Below are 16,568 nucleotides of genomic sequence, written 5' to 3' on the forward strand. Positions count from 1 at the left end.
AGGGCTGTCCATGCCCTCTGATTTAATGAAACTTACTGCATTTAAAAAAAAAAGAGTCCAAGACAGATGCCATCTACTCTGCAACTTTAGAAACCATTTCCAACATGGGCGAGGTTGTGGACAGCCTCTATGTTAGGTCTGCCAAGACCATGGCATGAAGTTTTCTTCGATTTTAGTTGGCATTGTTACTGAATCTTGCAGGTTTCCTTTTTCTTAAGAATTGGGCATCAAGGCCTAAGGCTTTAGCTAGTTTAGACCCCGGCGGGTCTTTTATTTTGTCGAAGGCTTAAACGCAGGCTGGTTGGTTTTATATATAGGGCTTTGCCCCTGGCCCAAAGACAGGGGATGTAGACGTTTGCTATGGATCTTAAATTAAACCTCAACTATCTTGAGAAACAATAATAACTGATAAGTAGAAAAATTTTGACAGTTGAGAGTTGAGAAGTAGAACTGTCAATGTTACCGTCTTTTTAACCCTTTCCTTATGATGGAAGGAAAACAACTGAAAAAGAAGTTCATAAAAGTATAAAAAGCTTTAAGACGGTGCCATGGTAGTGGTTTTAGCATGAGGTTTTGCTTTTTTTCGTGAGCACTGTAGAAAGTTAGGTATTACCCATTTCCCAAAATCTAAAAATAAAAGCAAAGATCGGAAAAAGCAAAGCTTGTTACTTTATTAAATTGAACTGGCTGCTTCTTTTCCTGAGCATGACAATTGACAGACAAAACAAAACAAAAGCATCTCTCAGCAACTTTGTCTTAAGGTCGGTGGCAGTCCATATCAACCCCCATTTCCTTCTTCTAACTTGGTCCTGTAATAATATATTATAATAATCTTACACCCTGATTTAAGTATTTACCATAAGACGAGGAATTGCCCCTCGAAAAGATAATCATTCTCTGGCTTTCCCTCTTGACGAAGGAAAGCGTAGCGTATAGGTATAGGCGTATAGCTCTGGCTATTATAAACCCAGCCCAGCAGGATTAGCAGTATTAAGGTTTAAGAGGGTGTTTTGAGTTAAAAAGCATAGAGATAGTAATTGGATGCATGAATTGGTGGAGGAGATGATGAAGCAGAGTGCCTCGGAGTTGGCTTTGGAGGAGTTCATCAGGAAGACTATGACCTTCTCTGACGCGAAACCCTTTCCCGATTTTGATCCGGATACCTGGGTCGCCCATCTTTCTAATTCTTTCGATGTCTTCAAAGATCATCTTCTTCACCAGGTTTATCTCTCACCTCTCCTGCATCATATATATATATATATAAACTCCTATGGAAATGATTCTCCTAGCTAGCTGCATGATTCATGCTTTAAACGCCTTCACTACTCTATAAATTCTTTTCTGATTTCAACCGCGCTGGTTGCTGCTGATGCATGTACTACTTGTTCACCGAAGCAATCAGGGTTAATTCAATGGATATCTGAATTTGCAATCTGTTTCTTTCTAGCTAGTGTTGGTGTATATATGCCTTTGGGCCAAGCCAATGGCAACCTGACAAAAACATACATGCTGTTACAATATAAATTGCAATCTGTTGATTCCTTTTCCTTTTGGATACTAGCAGTAGCAGTCTTATTATGGATATGCATGGCCCTTCCCTTCCCACTTCCCACCGATGTGCTTACTGTATCAGTCAGTCAAATTTTCAACTTCCATAAACATATGATTACACTAATTAAGACTATAATTAATCAACCAAATCTCTAATCTTCTAATTAGAGGCTCATAGTAAAACAGCTTAGCTTCTCATGTTAGGAAAGTCTAGTAGTCTTTGTTTCTTTGGAGCAATGTACTATTGGTACTATTTTTGTTTTTCCAAAGTAAAAGCAAAGGCGGACACTGTTTATGCTTTTGCTCTTTAATTAAAATATATAAAAAAAAAGAAATTGCATTTTAGACATGAAAAGCGAAATAGGGAAAAATTGTTATTAAAAGCTTTTACGGTAATGATCTGATTAAGCTGTGATCTTATATTCTCTATGTATCTCTTCTACCCTTTCTTCATCAATCAACCTTTTCTGTTGGCACTATTCTAAAGTGTTTATTGCTACGGAATTCATGATCAGGAAGGGGAAGCTGAAACACATGTATTATTGTTACAGAATCTTACTCCAAATCAATCCAGTGTTACAGCCACCCTTGATTCGCAATCATCCATTTGTGGTATGACACACATAGTTTACATATCTACCAATATACCAATACCATGTATATATACATATATCATTAAGTTAATAAAATTGTGGAATTATGTTGGATCATAAAGAGAATTTGTCATCCGGAAGTCCACTGTCTGGCAACAACCCCAAAATTAGGGAGAATGAAGTAAGAGGAGCTACAAGTGGTTCGTCTCATGAACAGTCGGATGATGAAGAAGATATAGAAACAGACCCTGGTCAATGCGAACAGAGCTTAGACCCCACTCATTTGAAACGCCTCCGCAGGTATATATACATCAGTGCCTAATTGCCAATTAACTTAATGATCATATCACCTCCCTAAAATATACATCTTCATCCATGCAACTGACCTGCCTTTGCTGGCTCTTATGATTCTATATGTATACTTCCAGGAAGCTTTCTAATCGGGAGTCTGCCAGGCGATCCAGGAAAAGAAAGCAAGAGCATCTTGCAGATCTTGAATTGCAGGTTATTAGCAGTATAATTCTATCTAATCAAACGATGCCTTCATGATTGCTAGTTTGGAACTTCCAGTCATGTTACTTTTGATCACTAACTAATTCAGTCCATCTGTTATATCATTTCTAGCACTAGTGAAGTTAATGTTTATAATCATGTTAATGAAGCATGCTGAGGCTTGGTTCTCATTTATGTATAAGGCTGAACAATTGAGGGGAGAAAATGATTCCCTATACAAGCAGCTCACAAATGCTCATCAACAATTTCGTGACGCTGACACTAATAATCGAGTGCTTAAGTCCGATGTGGAAGCCTTGAGAGCCAAGGTAGGGGTTTTCTTTTAGTTTTGGCTGAGTTATTGCTTTTTGATGTTTATAATTTGTACAGTCATTATCATGGATTGTCTGTAATGCAAGTAAGCAAAGGTTTAAGCCAACATTTTTGAGGATATGCTTGCTCTGAAGGAATTCATGGTGTGATTATAGGTAAAGTTGGAAGAGGATAGGCTTGCTCGACGCACCTTGACATGCAATTTGAATCTTCTTCAAAGTCACTTGACTTCCCCGCAACCGATTGCTACTCATAATCTGCGGATGGTGGCAAATGTCTCTCCCACCATTACCGTCCATGGAGAGGATTCCTCGTACGCAGGATTGACAGTCTCTGGGAATTCAGCACTTGGACTTGGAAATGTTGACATCAGCAATGGGAATCTGAATAGTGGAATTGGTAGTGATGCTGTAAGCGGTGTTTCAGAAATTTGGCGTTAGGATTCATCTGTGTGTGTGCCTGCTTTGTTCGATTAGATCAAGCTAATGTCTTATCTCTTAAGAAATATTTCTCCTGTAATTTATGGGTTTCTGTTTCTCTTTTCACTGCTCTGCTATGGCTATGCGGACATTGTCTTTTTCTTTAGACATGAAGATACTGAATTGCTTTCGTGATTCACATGGTATTTCTTTTGGATGTGGATGTAAAGAGAAGAAAGATTGTGAGAAAGCCAGCCACATTTTAATTCAGATGAAAATTATAAGTAAATAAAAAGGAAATATACAATTAGCATTGGAAAAAATGGTATTGAACATAGAGCATATATTCTAATTTTCCCTTGCTCGACACATTCGGTTTAGCCCATCATCAATTCGAACTCTCTAAAATCAACCTTTCCATCGAGATTCAAGTCTACAACCATCAACATCTTCTCAATCTGACCCATATCCCACCCATTGTCCAAGCCCAAGCATTGCAGCACCCTCTTCAACTCTAATGCGTCTATAAACCCGTTGCCATCCTCATCAAAAATCCTGAAGGCTTGGCGTAGCAGCTCATTCCGCTTGGAACCATCTTCCATGAATCCTCCTAGCACCTCCTCCACGGCTACTTCGTCCTCTAACCCACCACCACCGGCAGCAGCACCACCACCACCAGGCAGGTCAAAGTTAGTAGCGTCTCCCTCACCCTCAACCAAACCAAGCTTCTCCACCACTTGACGGGCCTTCTCCTTGGTGATTCTGCCATTGCTTTCCATGCCAAACACAGCAGTGAGAGCCCGAAGCATCGAGTCATCAACTGGAGCACGACGGGCCTCCTCCTGTGGCTTGAAAGCTGCAGGGTGAATTGGATCAATATTGTGAGCTGAAGTTGATCGTACTCGTCTCAGCCCATGCAGTAACTCCCCCATTAATCGGGAACATGCTCCGGTTATGCCAATCATCTTCAATTGAAGTGGGAAGTGAGAGGAAAGGGACTCAAATTGCTTCACTCGTTGCACTTGCTCCAACACCATCCCTCCAGGCTGCAGCGTCCCTAGGTTATATAGTTGAGGCTTTCAAGTAGAACCCCTGGTATCAACGAAAATCACAACAAGTGCCATTCTGTAACCTCACCAAGTAGTATATAAACTAGTTCATTAAAATAATGTGGCTCAAATCTGATTAACTTGTATATATAAATCAGAAATGAAGCTGGAAAATTAGGGTAATAAAATATAGTTGTGAGAGGATGATACATGCATTTTAGCAGCCTATAAATGCTATGTTCATAATTGTGTGGTAGTTCATGGCAGAATCAGACAACTCTGGGATGCCTACACCCTGTCCAGCGTCAGACTGTTCTTCCTCCACTAAACGATGCCCGCCTGATCAGGACAGTACATCAATCTCACCAAGACAAGAGGAAGCAAATTAATCACAGCATGCATTGCATTGCCCTGTAAATATAAGATAAATTTTAGTGCATAGTGGCGGTGGGGAGGCACATAAAATTAATACTACCCGGCCAGATCTGCAGCAGTACTGAAATTTAATTTCATATAAACAAAAGGGTTAGTAGTATTTTGTCCATTTTGAAATATGGGATTAGATGTGGGAAGGTGACATCGAAACCAACTGATCAAAAATGAACAAAAGGGGATGGATGTCAATGGTTGCTTGTAGCTAGTTGAGTTGTGCGCAATACTAGTAACATAGAAGCTTCTTGGAAGCATGGAGGACACCAATCTCTTGTCTTGTATACGACCTGATATTGTGAAGAAGACAGGTTAAATAATTGAAATTTCAACAAAATGATACTGGTATGGGAGTGTATCAAAAATGGGATATATATATATATATATATAATGGTATTCCTTTCCAGCCATGGCCATTAGTACTAGTATTTTAAAAGTTTTAAGAAGAGAGTGGGCAGAAACCGCGTTTCGTAGTTTTAGGCACTTGTAAATACGTGTAGGAATGGTATCACGCATGCATTCGCCAGCCTCGTCTTTGGATCCCATTAATTCACAAATCACAGTCACGCGATAGCGTTAATCGCCATGTAATGATAGGTGATTCGCCTGCACTTGGAAAACAAGGTTGGCATTTCATTATGTATTACCTTTTCACCTTCCATCTTAATTCATACAAAAGGAGAGCACCACACCTCAAATTCTTACCTTATTCCATCATATTAATATCCTGATACACTTAAAACCATTCGATACAAAAAATGGAAATGTATAAGTAAGATTTACAAGTTACATACCGTCTATCCATCATTATCACCCCCTTAATTTTTTCTTCCTTATTATCAAGTGGTATAAGAATAACCCTATAATAATCCATCATTAATCCGTGTGGCTATGTATGATATACATAAACAAAGTAACAACAGTACCACATGGCAAAATTTTATTCTCGTCCTTAATTAATCAAAGGGCTGAAGGTATTCAGATCCCTTCTACTAGATCCGGAAAACTCCTCCGGCAATGGGATGTTTAGCTCTGAACAAACAAGCTCAATAATCTTTGCGGTCACACCCCCAAATGACATTTTGTTAAGGGTCACTGCAATAGCAAATCGGTTTTTAATATCACAAAAACCTGTTGATCCACCCATACCCGAGTGCCCAAAGCCAATTAAAGACCCATCCTTCGATTTCAACCTCCTAAATCCTAGTCCAAATATCCCATCTGGCAAAGCCAAATTTCCATATTCACCTACACCCATGAATGCATCATGTATCCTAGGGTCAGAGAAAATCTTGTCAGTTTTGTTTTGAGGAGTATCCCTATTTGCATTGCAGTTGCTTGTACTGCTGCTACTGGTACTATTGCTATCCTCACTGTCAACCCTAGTGTAACTGTCGCCACTACCCTTGAAATCTTTACTGTAATACCTGTTTTGTCTACAACCATTAGCTTTATTCTTCGACACAGCATCTACCATGTTAGTCCGCTTACCCTTTTGCCTTTTATGGCTCTTCTTGGAAGGATAACTGGGGATATGGGGATGCCTGCCAAGCGGTGGATTGGAAAGAGAGGAATGTGGCGGCGGGACCACACCACCATCAGCTAAGGCTGCATAGTAGCGTGCAAGTGCACGGGCTGAGCAATGTCCATTAGCAGCAGGTATGATAGCTCGGCGGATGTTAAGCATATTAAATAAAACAGGTAAGGAAGTTGCAAGTTGGGCAAAGTTGTTTTGGAAGGTGGATGGCATCACAGGTCGATTGCGTATTTCTGAGAGCTTGTTAAGATCATCTGTATCTAGTGTAAGTGAAGCAAGTCGAGATTCCACACCTGGAGAGGAGTCAATAAAGGCATTAATACTAGTTTGAGTGAAAACGACTAGGGCCAGCAGGTAATGTGTATGTAGCATTTCTACTTAATGAAGCAAGAGGATAAAGACAGGAATTGGAAGTACCAGGCGGAATTCCAACATAAAGCTCGCCTTCAATTTTAAGAGGATGAATGAATGCCTCTTCAAGAATCTCCTGAAATTTCTTCCTAGATGCATGCTGTATCACCCAAGCAAATCATTAAGACCAGGTTAATATGTATTAGTTTGTTAGACTAAGTTCCTGAAGTTTCAACTCAGCAGAATGTTAGTAAGAAGAAACTGATAACAACAAGTGACCATGTATTCCTATCAAAGCCACTATTTCTTCCTCTTTTTTTTTTTTTTTTTTAAGATTGGTGAAAGCCACTATATTATAACAATTGGCAAAGACATTGTTTAACTGCTTGGAGAGAGAGAGAGAGAGAGAGAGATTTGAAAAACAATATTCTCAAAATAAATTCAAGCAAGAGAGTGCTGGGAAAACAATTACCAAAAATAATTAGAATTTCCAAGAGAACTTTAACTTCACTGAGCTAGGTGAAAGTTCGCAGGAAAAAAATTTATTAACATGTTTGAGCTTTCCTCCAAGGGAAGGATTTCCATATAGTTTCCTTTGAATTCAAACAGCACTATGATTGTGTAAGGATAGTGGACCTTTGCAAAAATCAACTCTAATAGTCCTCCCCAACAACATTGAAGTATTTAAACCCTCTTCATTTTTCTTTTTCCAAATAAGCATCATAATGGAATTAAATGAAATAATCATTTTAGGAATATGGTAAGATTTTAGAATCTTAAGCCTTAATTAAGTGTAAGGGAAAGAGAAGGAAAATATACACTTGAAAGTGTGATTCTTTCTCAATTTTAACCATTAGCACCCTTTTTTTTTCTTTTTAATTTGCACCTCAAAAACATTGAGTTACAGTGACACAATCCAATGAGAGAGCATGAAAAAATACCTCGATTATTCCACCACATAGCCAACCATAAGATAGATAATGATACAACTGCTGCTTCCCAGGTTCAGTCTCAGGTACTGATGCTGCAATCAGTTTCAAGCATTCATCCCACTCAGACATTAGCAAAGGATTTTCTGCTCTAAGTTCAGCCAAGGCATTGTGCAAACCAGATGTATGGTTAAGCACATGATGTACCTGAAGGAAAAACGTTTAAAGAACGATGACAATGAAATACTTACAAATTCTAAATGGTGGTTATCCAGTTTAATAGGTATATGTGTACAGAATAGTAACCTTTATGTGATCTTTTCCATTTCCTCTAAATTCTGGCCAAATATTTGCAATATTTTCCTCAAGTTTGACTTTTCTGCAAGACAGTGCACTATTTGTAAGAGACTACTAAAAATTTTCGTAACTTCGATTTTTCAAGCATCTCTTCTATGAAAAAATTGCATATTATTTGCAAGATTTTGAACAACTCATAATCGTTTGACCAACCATCATTCCTTAATTCTCCTAATTCATTACATTTGACAGACTAACATATTGAAATTCTAGAGTACGAGCATGGTCTTAGTCAATGCATTCCTGACAAGAAAAAGAAGAGTATTCCTACATATGTAAGACAAATTTTACAGGACATACCAACTTTTTCCAGTTATTCCACAAAGTGAATCTAAAGATTTTTCAACATTGAACTTTGCAGTTATGACATTATTGCATACCCATTGTCTACCAGCCAGTGTAACATTCCTGCAGTAATACCCTTCGTTGCAGAAAAGACAGAAAAAAGAGTATCAGGCTGAACAGGGCGAGGATCGTATCTTCCAAGCACTCCTGCAGCAGAATCAATAATAACCTCCCCATCTTTGTATGCACAAACCTTGAGATAAAAATTGAAAATATTATCAAGATCAACAACAGTCAATATTCTTTTAAAGTCACAATAATCAAAAAATAGAAAAAGAAAATAAAGCCTGTCACTTATTATTTTAAACTAGCCTTTTCAACAAAAATGTTAAAATATCAAAAGCAATTTACCTCTTAACTGTATATTGAAATGCCCTTATTCTTTGTTTCACCAAATCTTAAAAGTCCACCAGAGAAGGAATTCTAATTTCTACTTCGGCACTTGAGATAGTTAACGATTTATTTAAGTAAGAAAGTAACTTAGCCCCTAATGCTTTTCCAGACAAAATATGGACAGTGCAGGAGGGTTAAACGTATAAATTAGTGATAGTAACATACTTTGGAACCAAATACAGCATGTTCAATTGTTCTCAAAAGATCCTTATAAGGTGTATGAAATCCTGCCAAACTGCATGAAATAGAAAAACTAGGGAGGTTTCAAATGCTTATTTGAAGCAGACTCAATTATTGAAGCCATTTCAAGAAAAAGGACTTAGTCTGAAAAATCACTACATAAGAGAAAGAGGAGAAAAAGAAGGAAAAAGAGAAGCAAATTCCTCTGACGCATTTACTGAGCTCAGTGTAATGTTTCCAAACAACTTGGCTGGCAATAAAATAATAGACTGCAATCAAGCTTGGAAATTAACCACTGTAGTAGTGGAATTAGGCAGGTAAACAAAATATTGAAAAAGAAATAGAGGCTTGTCAGATCATCAGACAATAGTCTAATAACAGAATGCTGGTGGTGCAAACCTGAATCCCAAGTATTTTATCATTATTTCCCAACTCAACTAACAGCTGCCTCAGCTTGGCCTCTACATCGGAATGGACTGGCGTGTTATAGATCCACTGTGCATTTGCTGCTGGTCCCTTATTAATGTTTCTGAAAATGAAATCACAACTCAATCAAAGAGGAAGCAGGAGAAAATATTCATAAACTTGACCATGTAAATTTTAAAATAGACTCACCCTAGTAGAACAGATTCAGCAAATGGTCTCATGATATCTAGATATACTATGTGGACATCCATAGTGGATGAGAGCCCTGAATCCATGTAATACAATGATCAATTAGCAAAAGGCACAATCATTTAATACAACAAGGTGAAGATTGGAGTTTTTATTACAGACCTCTCAGAAGATTTAGAACCCGTGTAAAGATTACAATATCACCTGGAAATGCATCAACCTGAAAACAAATTGTATTCCTTAGTTAATGATGGGCTATAGTTAAGGAAAATACCAAAGGAATACCAGTAGTAGATGAAATGGACTTACAGGGTTATGTACCAAAAGAAAAGCAGAAATAAACTTACGGGGTTGAAGCGTTTAACTTCTTTTCGGTTGAGTTGCATCTTTTCCTGTATAATCTTCATGTTTCTGTCTCTTTGCTCAGCCAAAGATTTCATGGTTTGCTTCATGGAAAAACAAATAGCATTAGATGGACTCAGAATTTGAATGACAACTTGTGAGGCAAGCAGTGTCACTTACATGAGCTTCATTTGCTGGTGTTGAACTACGGAAGAATACAGTTGTTACCTCCATAGCCTGCTCAGGTGCATCAAGGCGCAGCTTGAGGCCCATTTCTGAAAAGGCAGACAAAAGAGCCACATGGTCACCCTGCCACAAAAAGTGATGTATTATTTCATAATCCAATTACAGTCATTTCAAGTACTCTTGGAGTGAAGAAGATGACAGCAATAAAAAAGTCTGTATCATTGAAACTAGATTATTAAAAATGTCAAAACAGTAAGGTGAATCATATCTCTCTCTCTCTCTCTCACACACACACACACATGCATATGTGTGTGTGTGTGTGTGTGTATTAACCTAAATGAAGGTGAAGACTTTGAAGAACTAGATAATATTTGAAGGTATAGAGCCATGAAGACAGGTAAAGCAATGATTGATATGAGTAGGTTGAGAAAATAATCCACACATTTAAAGTAGGAAGACGTGAAACAAGGACAAGACACAGTTTAAATAAATATTGGTAAAACAGGAATTAAATGACTGTTAAATGGTAAAGCAATGGAGCCTTAGGTATTTACAGCTCAAGGTCAAAATATTGAGCCATCTCTTATCTCTGTAATGGTCTGCATTTCACATGAAATGCAAGATTTAATGGAAAACAAATACATACATAAAACACAAACCTCGGCCGATGCCAAAAACATTTTTGCTAGTGCTTGCTTCACAGAGCTCGATAGTTTCTTTGTAAGCCCAAAATCAAGTAAAATTGGGCGATGAGGGGCTTCCTTGCTTACAAGGAAATTTCCTGCAAGTAAGTTAAGAAGAAAACTTGTAAAGGGCAAAACTCATGAGAAAGTAGCATCAAGTAGATCAGAAGTACACATGGCAAAAATTATTTGTACAGAGAAATTAAACTGCAGAAGATAGATGGATGGATAGATAGACAGATAGATAGATCACAGTTTATAGTACTAGGATGAGGATAGCCATTAAAAATCCATCAAGGTAGAGTTGGCAAGAGAGAGAAAGGGATACCAGGATGAGGATCACCATTGAAAAATCCATCAACATATATTTGGTGGGCATATGCACGAGTGATTTCTTCAACAATCTTTTGTTTGTCAACACCAAAAGCTTCCAATGATGCAGAGTCATTTAGACGAATTCCATCCATGTACTCTAAAATGAGGACACTTTGGGTTGACTGTCATTAAAACCAACAGGAATCAGACTGAGACTTCTAAACTGAAGAGGCAACATAATGAAGGAATAAGCTTGACACGCTAATCAGATGTAAGGTGACTAAAAGGAGGAACACCTCTTCCTCACATGGAGATTTAATCAGGAAAAATATGTGCTAGAGTTGTTGCACACAACATTTCTCTACCACATTCCAGGGAGAACCTGACGTTATGATAAAACCTAGAAGCTAAAGTTAAAGGCCTCTCCATTTATAGGCATAAGATTTGTTGGAGAGTATTCTGCTATAAAGAGATAGGTACCGCGTCAAAGATAAGCAAGGGCGCTAATTCCAATTTTTGTCTAAAACAAAATCATAAGACCACAGATTTAAAAGCCTTAAGATTTAAATTTCAATTATTATAATTCAAAGTTTTCCTTTATCTTACATTAGTTCATTTTTGTTTTATATGAAGTTAAACTAGAACTTCTATTTGTACATTAAGTTTTGCTTTTCAAGTTTTCAAAATTAGAAGGTGTTTCTGTGCCTTTCAAAGAGGCAACATTTTAAGGAGTCATTAGCTGACAGGAATCATCATATGTATTGGCCTTACATGTTAGTACCACATGGTCACAAAGATCAAAATTATTTCCTGTGCTAGATCTTTCACGCGCCACTACTACCGTCTTTAATTTAAATTATGAATCATGGTACAACAAGAACAACATAAGGATGCTCAGATGGTCAAATCCTAACAGTTTATTCTATCTTGGATCACATGCACTATAGCAACAAATATTCATGTATAGAAATTAGCTCAGAATATACCTGAATAACTTCCGGAATCAAAACATTGACTTGGTTGGAAGATTTGTTCTCATCATGTAACTTTTTGCAGCCAAGATTTCTAGACACAGTTCTAGTATTCTCTACAAAGGCAAGTGTCAATAAGAAAAATGACAGGAAAAAAAAGACAGAGGGTACAAAATTGCAATGTGTCTGAGAAAATATTTGCACGACTCGATTGAAGAAGGGTGCAGAGAATTTGGGAACCGGACTCATCCGTCTTTATCTTTTGGCCAGGGTTTAAAGGTCCAAACTATTAGCATAAAACTTAAGGAGGTGTTCCATTCTCATAATCCCAGCTGCTTGGATGCCTGACCACCTCATGGTCAAACAATACTATTAGATCACCATACTAGCAAACAGCCATTGAAACAGCCCTGCTAAACTGATGTCACCACATCACTTTTACCACTATTATCATTACCATTATGCTCATGCCAGAAAATTTTCATTTGTCCACTGCTTTTCTACTACCGTCAGCATTATCGCCAACAATTTTATTTCTGGTTCATGCACCAACTCCACCTACTGTGTAATTTCCAAAACCATTTTAAAGTCAAACACCAGTTTTCTCTACTGTCATTGACACAACATCAAAGCTACCATCACCAGTACCATCGGCATTACCAGCAATGCATCACCAACTACTATCAAGCAACATTAATCTATTAATTCATTGGCAATCTAAGTAGATGTGGAAATATAGAAAGTCGAAAAAGGATTTTCTTTCCTGTCATATCAATTTTCTTCTTGAAAATTTGCCCCAATTTCATGATTGTGATATAACTCTTTCTTTCAGTGGATTTACAGTGGGAATAATTGAAATAAAAAAGAAAATCCTTTTTTTTTTCCAATTACACACATCAGATATAGAATAAATCAAGTTAAAATAGTGCATACCAGCTTCATGATTAAAATCAAGCTCTTTTGGAGCTTCTTTGCACCATTCATCTATCATTGGATTAAAGTCATATTGGGGTTCTGCCCAAGCTATCCAGTCAACAACCGACTTTGCATTCTTTAAGTCCTGTAAAACAACAGCATGTCCAACAACCATAATGACTGCAACTCTTACTTTTCATCTCAATATCTTAAAAGAATAAGAAAACAAAACCTCCAATATGATTGCTTTGATGCCATCATGCTGAACTTTAACCACCACCTCCTGCCCATCGATTAATGTTGCTCGATGTACTTGTGCAATCTGCATAGAATAAAAGATGTCCCCATTCAACAACAAGATTTTCCAAAGAAATACTTTTAATTTGCCTCGGGAGAATAAAGCAACATGTCTATGGTCCTTACTGATGCTGTTGCCAAAGGTTCTTCCAGAAAATCTGCAAAGAGAACATCCATGGTCTTGCCAAACTCTTTTTCTATAGTCCGACAAACCTGTGCAAAAAAAATTGAGCACTCAGTCAATAATTACATAGGGCAGGACTGGTAGGAACACAGACAGAAACAATCATCTTAAGTTTTTCCTTGGAGAATTAAATATGTATAGAATCAATTGAAATATTAACACACAAACAAGTTTCAATTTCATTATTTTTTGTGTACCAAACTCCCCGGCTGCTTTATCCTCATCTTATATGGAATAATTACCGCTCAATACTGAAGCCTTCAGAAATCATCTGATGCACCAAGTTATCTCTTGCACTGACTTTTTATGGAATTCTAGCCATCTAATCTTAGCATGCAATCTTAGATCTTTATCCTTCTCCAAACCAAAAAGGGTTAATATTCTTTATGCATTCAAAATGCTCATGTGAATCAAACTTTCTAAAACAAGTTTTACCAACAATACAGTAATGAATTTTTTAGATATTTTACAAGACATCACCCTTAGTCAAGCAGAATGGAGGAATGTCACCGAATCCATCTAGTTTAAAAATACGACCTCATTGAGTTGAGCACATTCTAATAACTTCTCAAAGCTATCCCCACCCAATTTTTATTGAGCTAATAATTTTCCAAATACAAGTTAATCCATAACAAGTAAAATTCATGCTCAAGGTTATTATATACAAGTATAAGCACTTGGAAACCTGTTTATATATCCACTCATGATGGCATATATGTACTCCACAAACATAATAAGAACATCCAGTCTTTACACTGCACATGGTGACTAAAATCCAAATAAGTAGGACGGCTTCCATATCTTGGGTGTCAGACCAGATATTACTTAGTCATCACCATAACAAGCTTTGTAATTCTTAGGACGCATAAACTTCATGGTGGGATCATATGATAATAGTAACCTCAAAGTTAAGTGATTCAACAATAATAGAAGTGCATGAAAGGAGAACTGAGAGTATTGCCAACTACATCAATTGAGCAGATAGAAGTGCAGGAGACCATCTAAACCACTAAACCCTGTCCCTTTTGTTCATAGTCAGAGTGATAACATTGGGTAAGAAATTGATCTCAAAATGTCAAAATATAGAGCATTACCTCTTTCAAAGGACGAGGAGGAAGAGAGTCTTGCAATTGCTTGAGAAGTGATATATACGCTTGAGGAAGAACATCAGCACGCGTGGATAAGTACTGCCCAAGTTTCACCCATAAGCCTTCCAACTCAATTATCAAACTGAGAACACGCTTAGCATTGCGCTCATGAGCCTTTTCCCATAAAGCAGCACTTTTTGATTTGTTAGTCCATTTCTCTCTTTGCTGAACAGCCTTCAATAAAGGTAGAATACAAGTATATAAGATTCTCCAAGCATTAATTCAAAATAGAGGTAAGAATCAAGAAATTTTACCTTATAATCCAGGTATATTAAAAAAGCAACTGAGAACACTTTCACGCGTCTTTTATAAATATTTCCCCACCCCATCATACGAGGAGCAAAATGAAGCCAAGATAATGAAATGCACTGATCTCTGAGGAAGAAAAAAGGTAACATCAAAAGAAAATTATCAGATTGTGCTACAGTTCACACTTGGATGAATCAACACCAACATGAGCAGTCATTAATGTGAAGGTTAGCAAGAGTTTGGAAACCCCTAAGAGTTAAACATATGCAATAAACGACCATCCAAGAACAATACAACTTATATGATTTCCATTTTTTCAACATCAATCAGTACAATCTTAAATTGGCTGGTTTGGATTATTTATCCTAAATACGTGCACATGGATGCATCTAAACCATCTAGTGAAGCTTGAATTCATCACCACAACCCAAACCTTTTGCTCATTCAATATTACTCCTATATCTTTACTTTCTTAAGGAATGAAGTATTTACTTGTAGCACAGTATTTGGAATGACAAGTCAATCATTTCAATGTCAAACTAATGTTTGAGATGCAGTACTCTTCAGGCTCAGCAAATCAGACAACTATCATCACTGTCTTATCCCTGATAATGAAATTACCACTCGCACTTGCACTTGCACTTGCAAAGGAAATGAGACATACGAATTGGACACATTGCTTTGCAAATTCATACACCAAACCCAAAACTAAAGTAATTGCAAATTCATACATATATTACTATTAATATTTCAATCCATTTGCAGCGTAAAAAACAGAAGGTAAAACCACGCTCGGATTGAAAATCACAACATTGTTTGATTTGCAACGTCGAGCCTTGAGGATTGAGTCATTATTCCAAATCTTCTTAAAAAACATAAATCAATAAATATAAATACATTAATTTGCAACAATAAGAACCGATACAAATCTAAATATCACAATAAACAGAAGAAGCGACCTGGAACTCCAAAATTGGCAACTAGTTCAAGGAGAAATACACTCACACAGCATGGATCGAACGAGAAGGATGGGATCGGGTTCAGTTAAGGTAACCTAGAGGGTGAAAGCCTAATTCCAATCAAGCTCGCGTTGTTTTGGCATGAGAATCTTCCTTTCTACCTTTCGCTTTCGCGATGGAGTTAGACTCGAGGACCTTAGGCGCCGCCTGCACACAACCACTCGCATTTGCATTAACGCCACGAGCCGACAGAGATTGACCACGTCATCATCAAATTTTCAAATGCGACACGCGTCCTAACGTGATTAACCTGGTTAAGCGAGGCTTTGTCTTTCTGGTAGAGCGAAAAATTAACGTAACAACAAGTCAATGACATTAACATGGCGTGGAATCGCAGTGAAGAATATATCCTTCGGATGAGGAAAGCCGGAATCGGAGGGAATCCAATCCAAGACGTTAAGTTAGTTGAACGGCCTAGACCTTGAAGCCAACCTTGGGCTTTCTCTTCCAACCCATGAATTGCCTGGAAACTTCCACCTAAGGAAATTATAAAAGTTTTTATAGAATTAAGTAATATAAACAAAAAATAATTTAAAATTAAACTAAAACTATATATTTAATTGTTTGATAAAATAAATTATATAAATTTTAATTTTAATTAAAATTATCATAAAAATTATTCATATCATCTTTAATTATTTAATAAACTAAAGCAGAACAAATTTACTTTGAATTATTTCAAATGT

The 16,568-nt window shown here is 37.2% G+C and overlaps 3 protein-coding genes across 6 annotated transcripts; 1 reads left to right on the top strand and 2 right to left on the bottom strand.

Annotated features, from left to right (window-relative positions):
• Positions 1-836: 836 nt before the first annotated feature.
• Positions 837-3,587, top strand: BZIP9 (basic leucine zipper 9). 2 transcript variants are annotated; one of them, XM_007011470.3, is made up of 6 exons: positions 837-1,221; positions 2,103-2,163; positions 2,267-2,444; positions 2,573-2,648; positions 2,840-2,965; positions 3,125-3,587. In XM_007011470.3, the coding sequence occupies exons 1-6, from the start codon at positions 1,042-1,044 to the stop codon at positions 3,407-3,409; spliced, it is 906 nt and encodes a 301-aa protein (XP_007011532.3). In that variant the 5' UTR covers positions 837-1,041; the 3' UTR covers positions 3,410-3,587. The 2 variants fall into 2 exon arrangements, with proteins under 2 accessions (XP_007011532.3, XP_007011531.3); XM_007011469.3 differs by having other exon boundaries at positions 838-1,221; positions 2,067-2,163.
• Positions 3,588-3,695: 108 nt separating this feature from the next.
• On the bottom strand, positions 3,696-5,216 carry LOC18587594 (putative calcium-binding protein CML43). Of its 2 annotated transcripts, none has more exons than XM_007011471.3 (2): positions 4,652-5,216; positions 3,696-4,480 (listed from the first exon to the last, which is right to left on the bottom strand). In XM_007011471.3, exon 2 carries the CDS (start codon positions 4,423-4,425, stop codon positions 3,766-3,768), a length of 660 nt encoding a protein of 219 aa, XP_007011533.3. In that variant the 5' UTR covers positions 4,426-4,480; positions 4,652-5,216; the 3' UTR covers positions 3,696-3,765. The 2 variants fall into 2 exon arrangements, with proteins under 2 accessions (XP_007011533.3, XP_017982790.2); XM_018127301.2 differs by having other exon boundaries at positions 4,648-5,216.
• Positions 5,217-5,555: 339 nt separating this feature from the next.
• LOC18587595 (ABC1 family protein) lies at positions 5,556-16,252 on the bottom strand. Of its 2 annotated transcripts, none has more exons than XM_088809530.1 (19): positions 15,823-16,252; positions 14,869-14,989; positions 14,561-14,788; positions 13,409-13,495; positions 13,218-13,307; positions 13,004-13,130; positions 12,086-12,186; positions 11,113-11,281; positions 10,761-10,882; positions 10,096-10,224; positions 9,921-10,019; positions 9,736-9,793; positions 9,574-9,649; positions 9,358-9,487; positions 8,421-8,578; positions 7,990-8,062; positions 7,696-7,890; positions 6,821-6,914; positions 5,556-6,696 (listed from the first exon to the last, which is right to left on the bottom strand). In XM_088809530.1, exons 2-19 carry the CDS (start codon positions 14,944-14,946, stop codon positions 5,819-5,821), a joined length of 2,892 nt encoding a protein of 963 aa, XP_088665656.1. In that variant the 5' UTR covers positions 14,947-14,989; positions 15,823-16,252; the 3' UTR covers positions 5,556-5,818. The 2 variants fall into 2 exon arrangements, with proteins under 2 accessions (XP_088665656.1, XP_017982789.2); XM_018127300.2 differs by having other exon boundaries at positions 15,869-16,251.
• Between the last annotated feature and the right edge of the window lie 316 nt (positions 16,253-16,568).

The sequence above is a fragment of the Theobroma cacao genome, chromosome 9 (assembly GCF_053813885.1).
Source record: "Theobroma cacao isolate CCN51 chromosome 9, ASM5381388v1, whole genome shotgun sequence".
Taxonomy (NCBI): domain Eukaryota; kingdom Viridiplantae; phylum Streptophyta; class Magnoliopsida; order Malvales; family Malvaceae; genus Theobroma; species Theobroma cacao.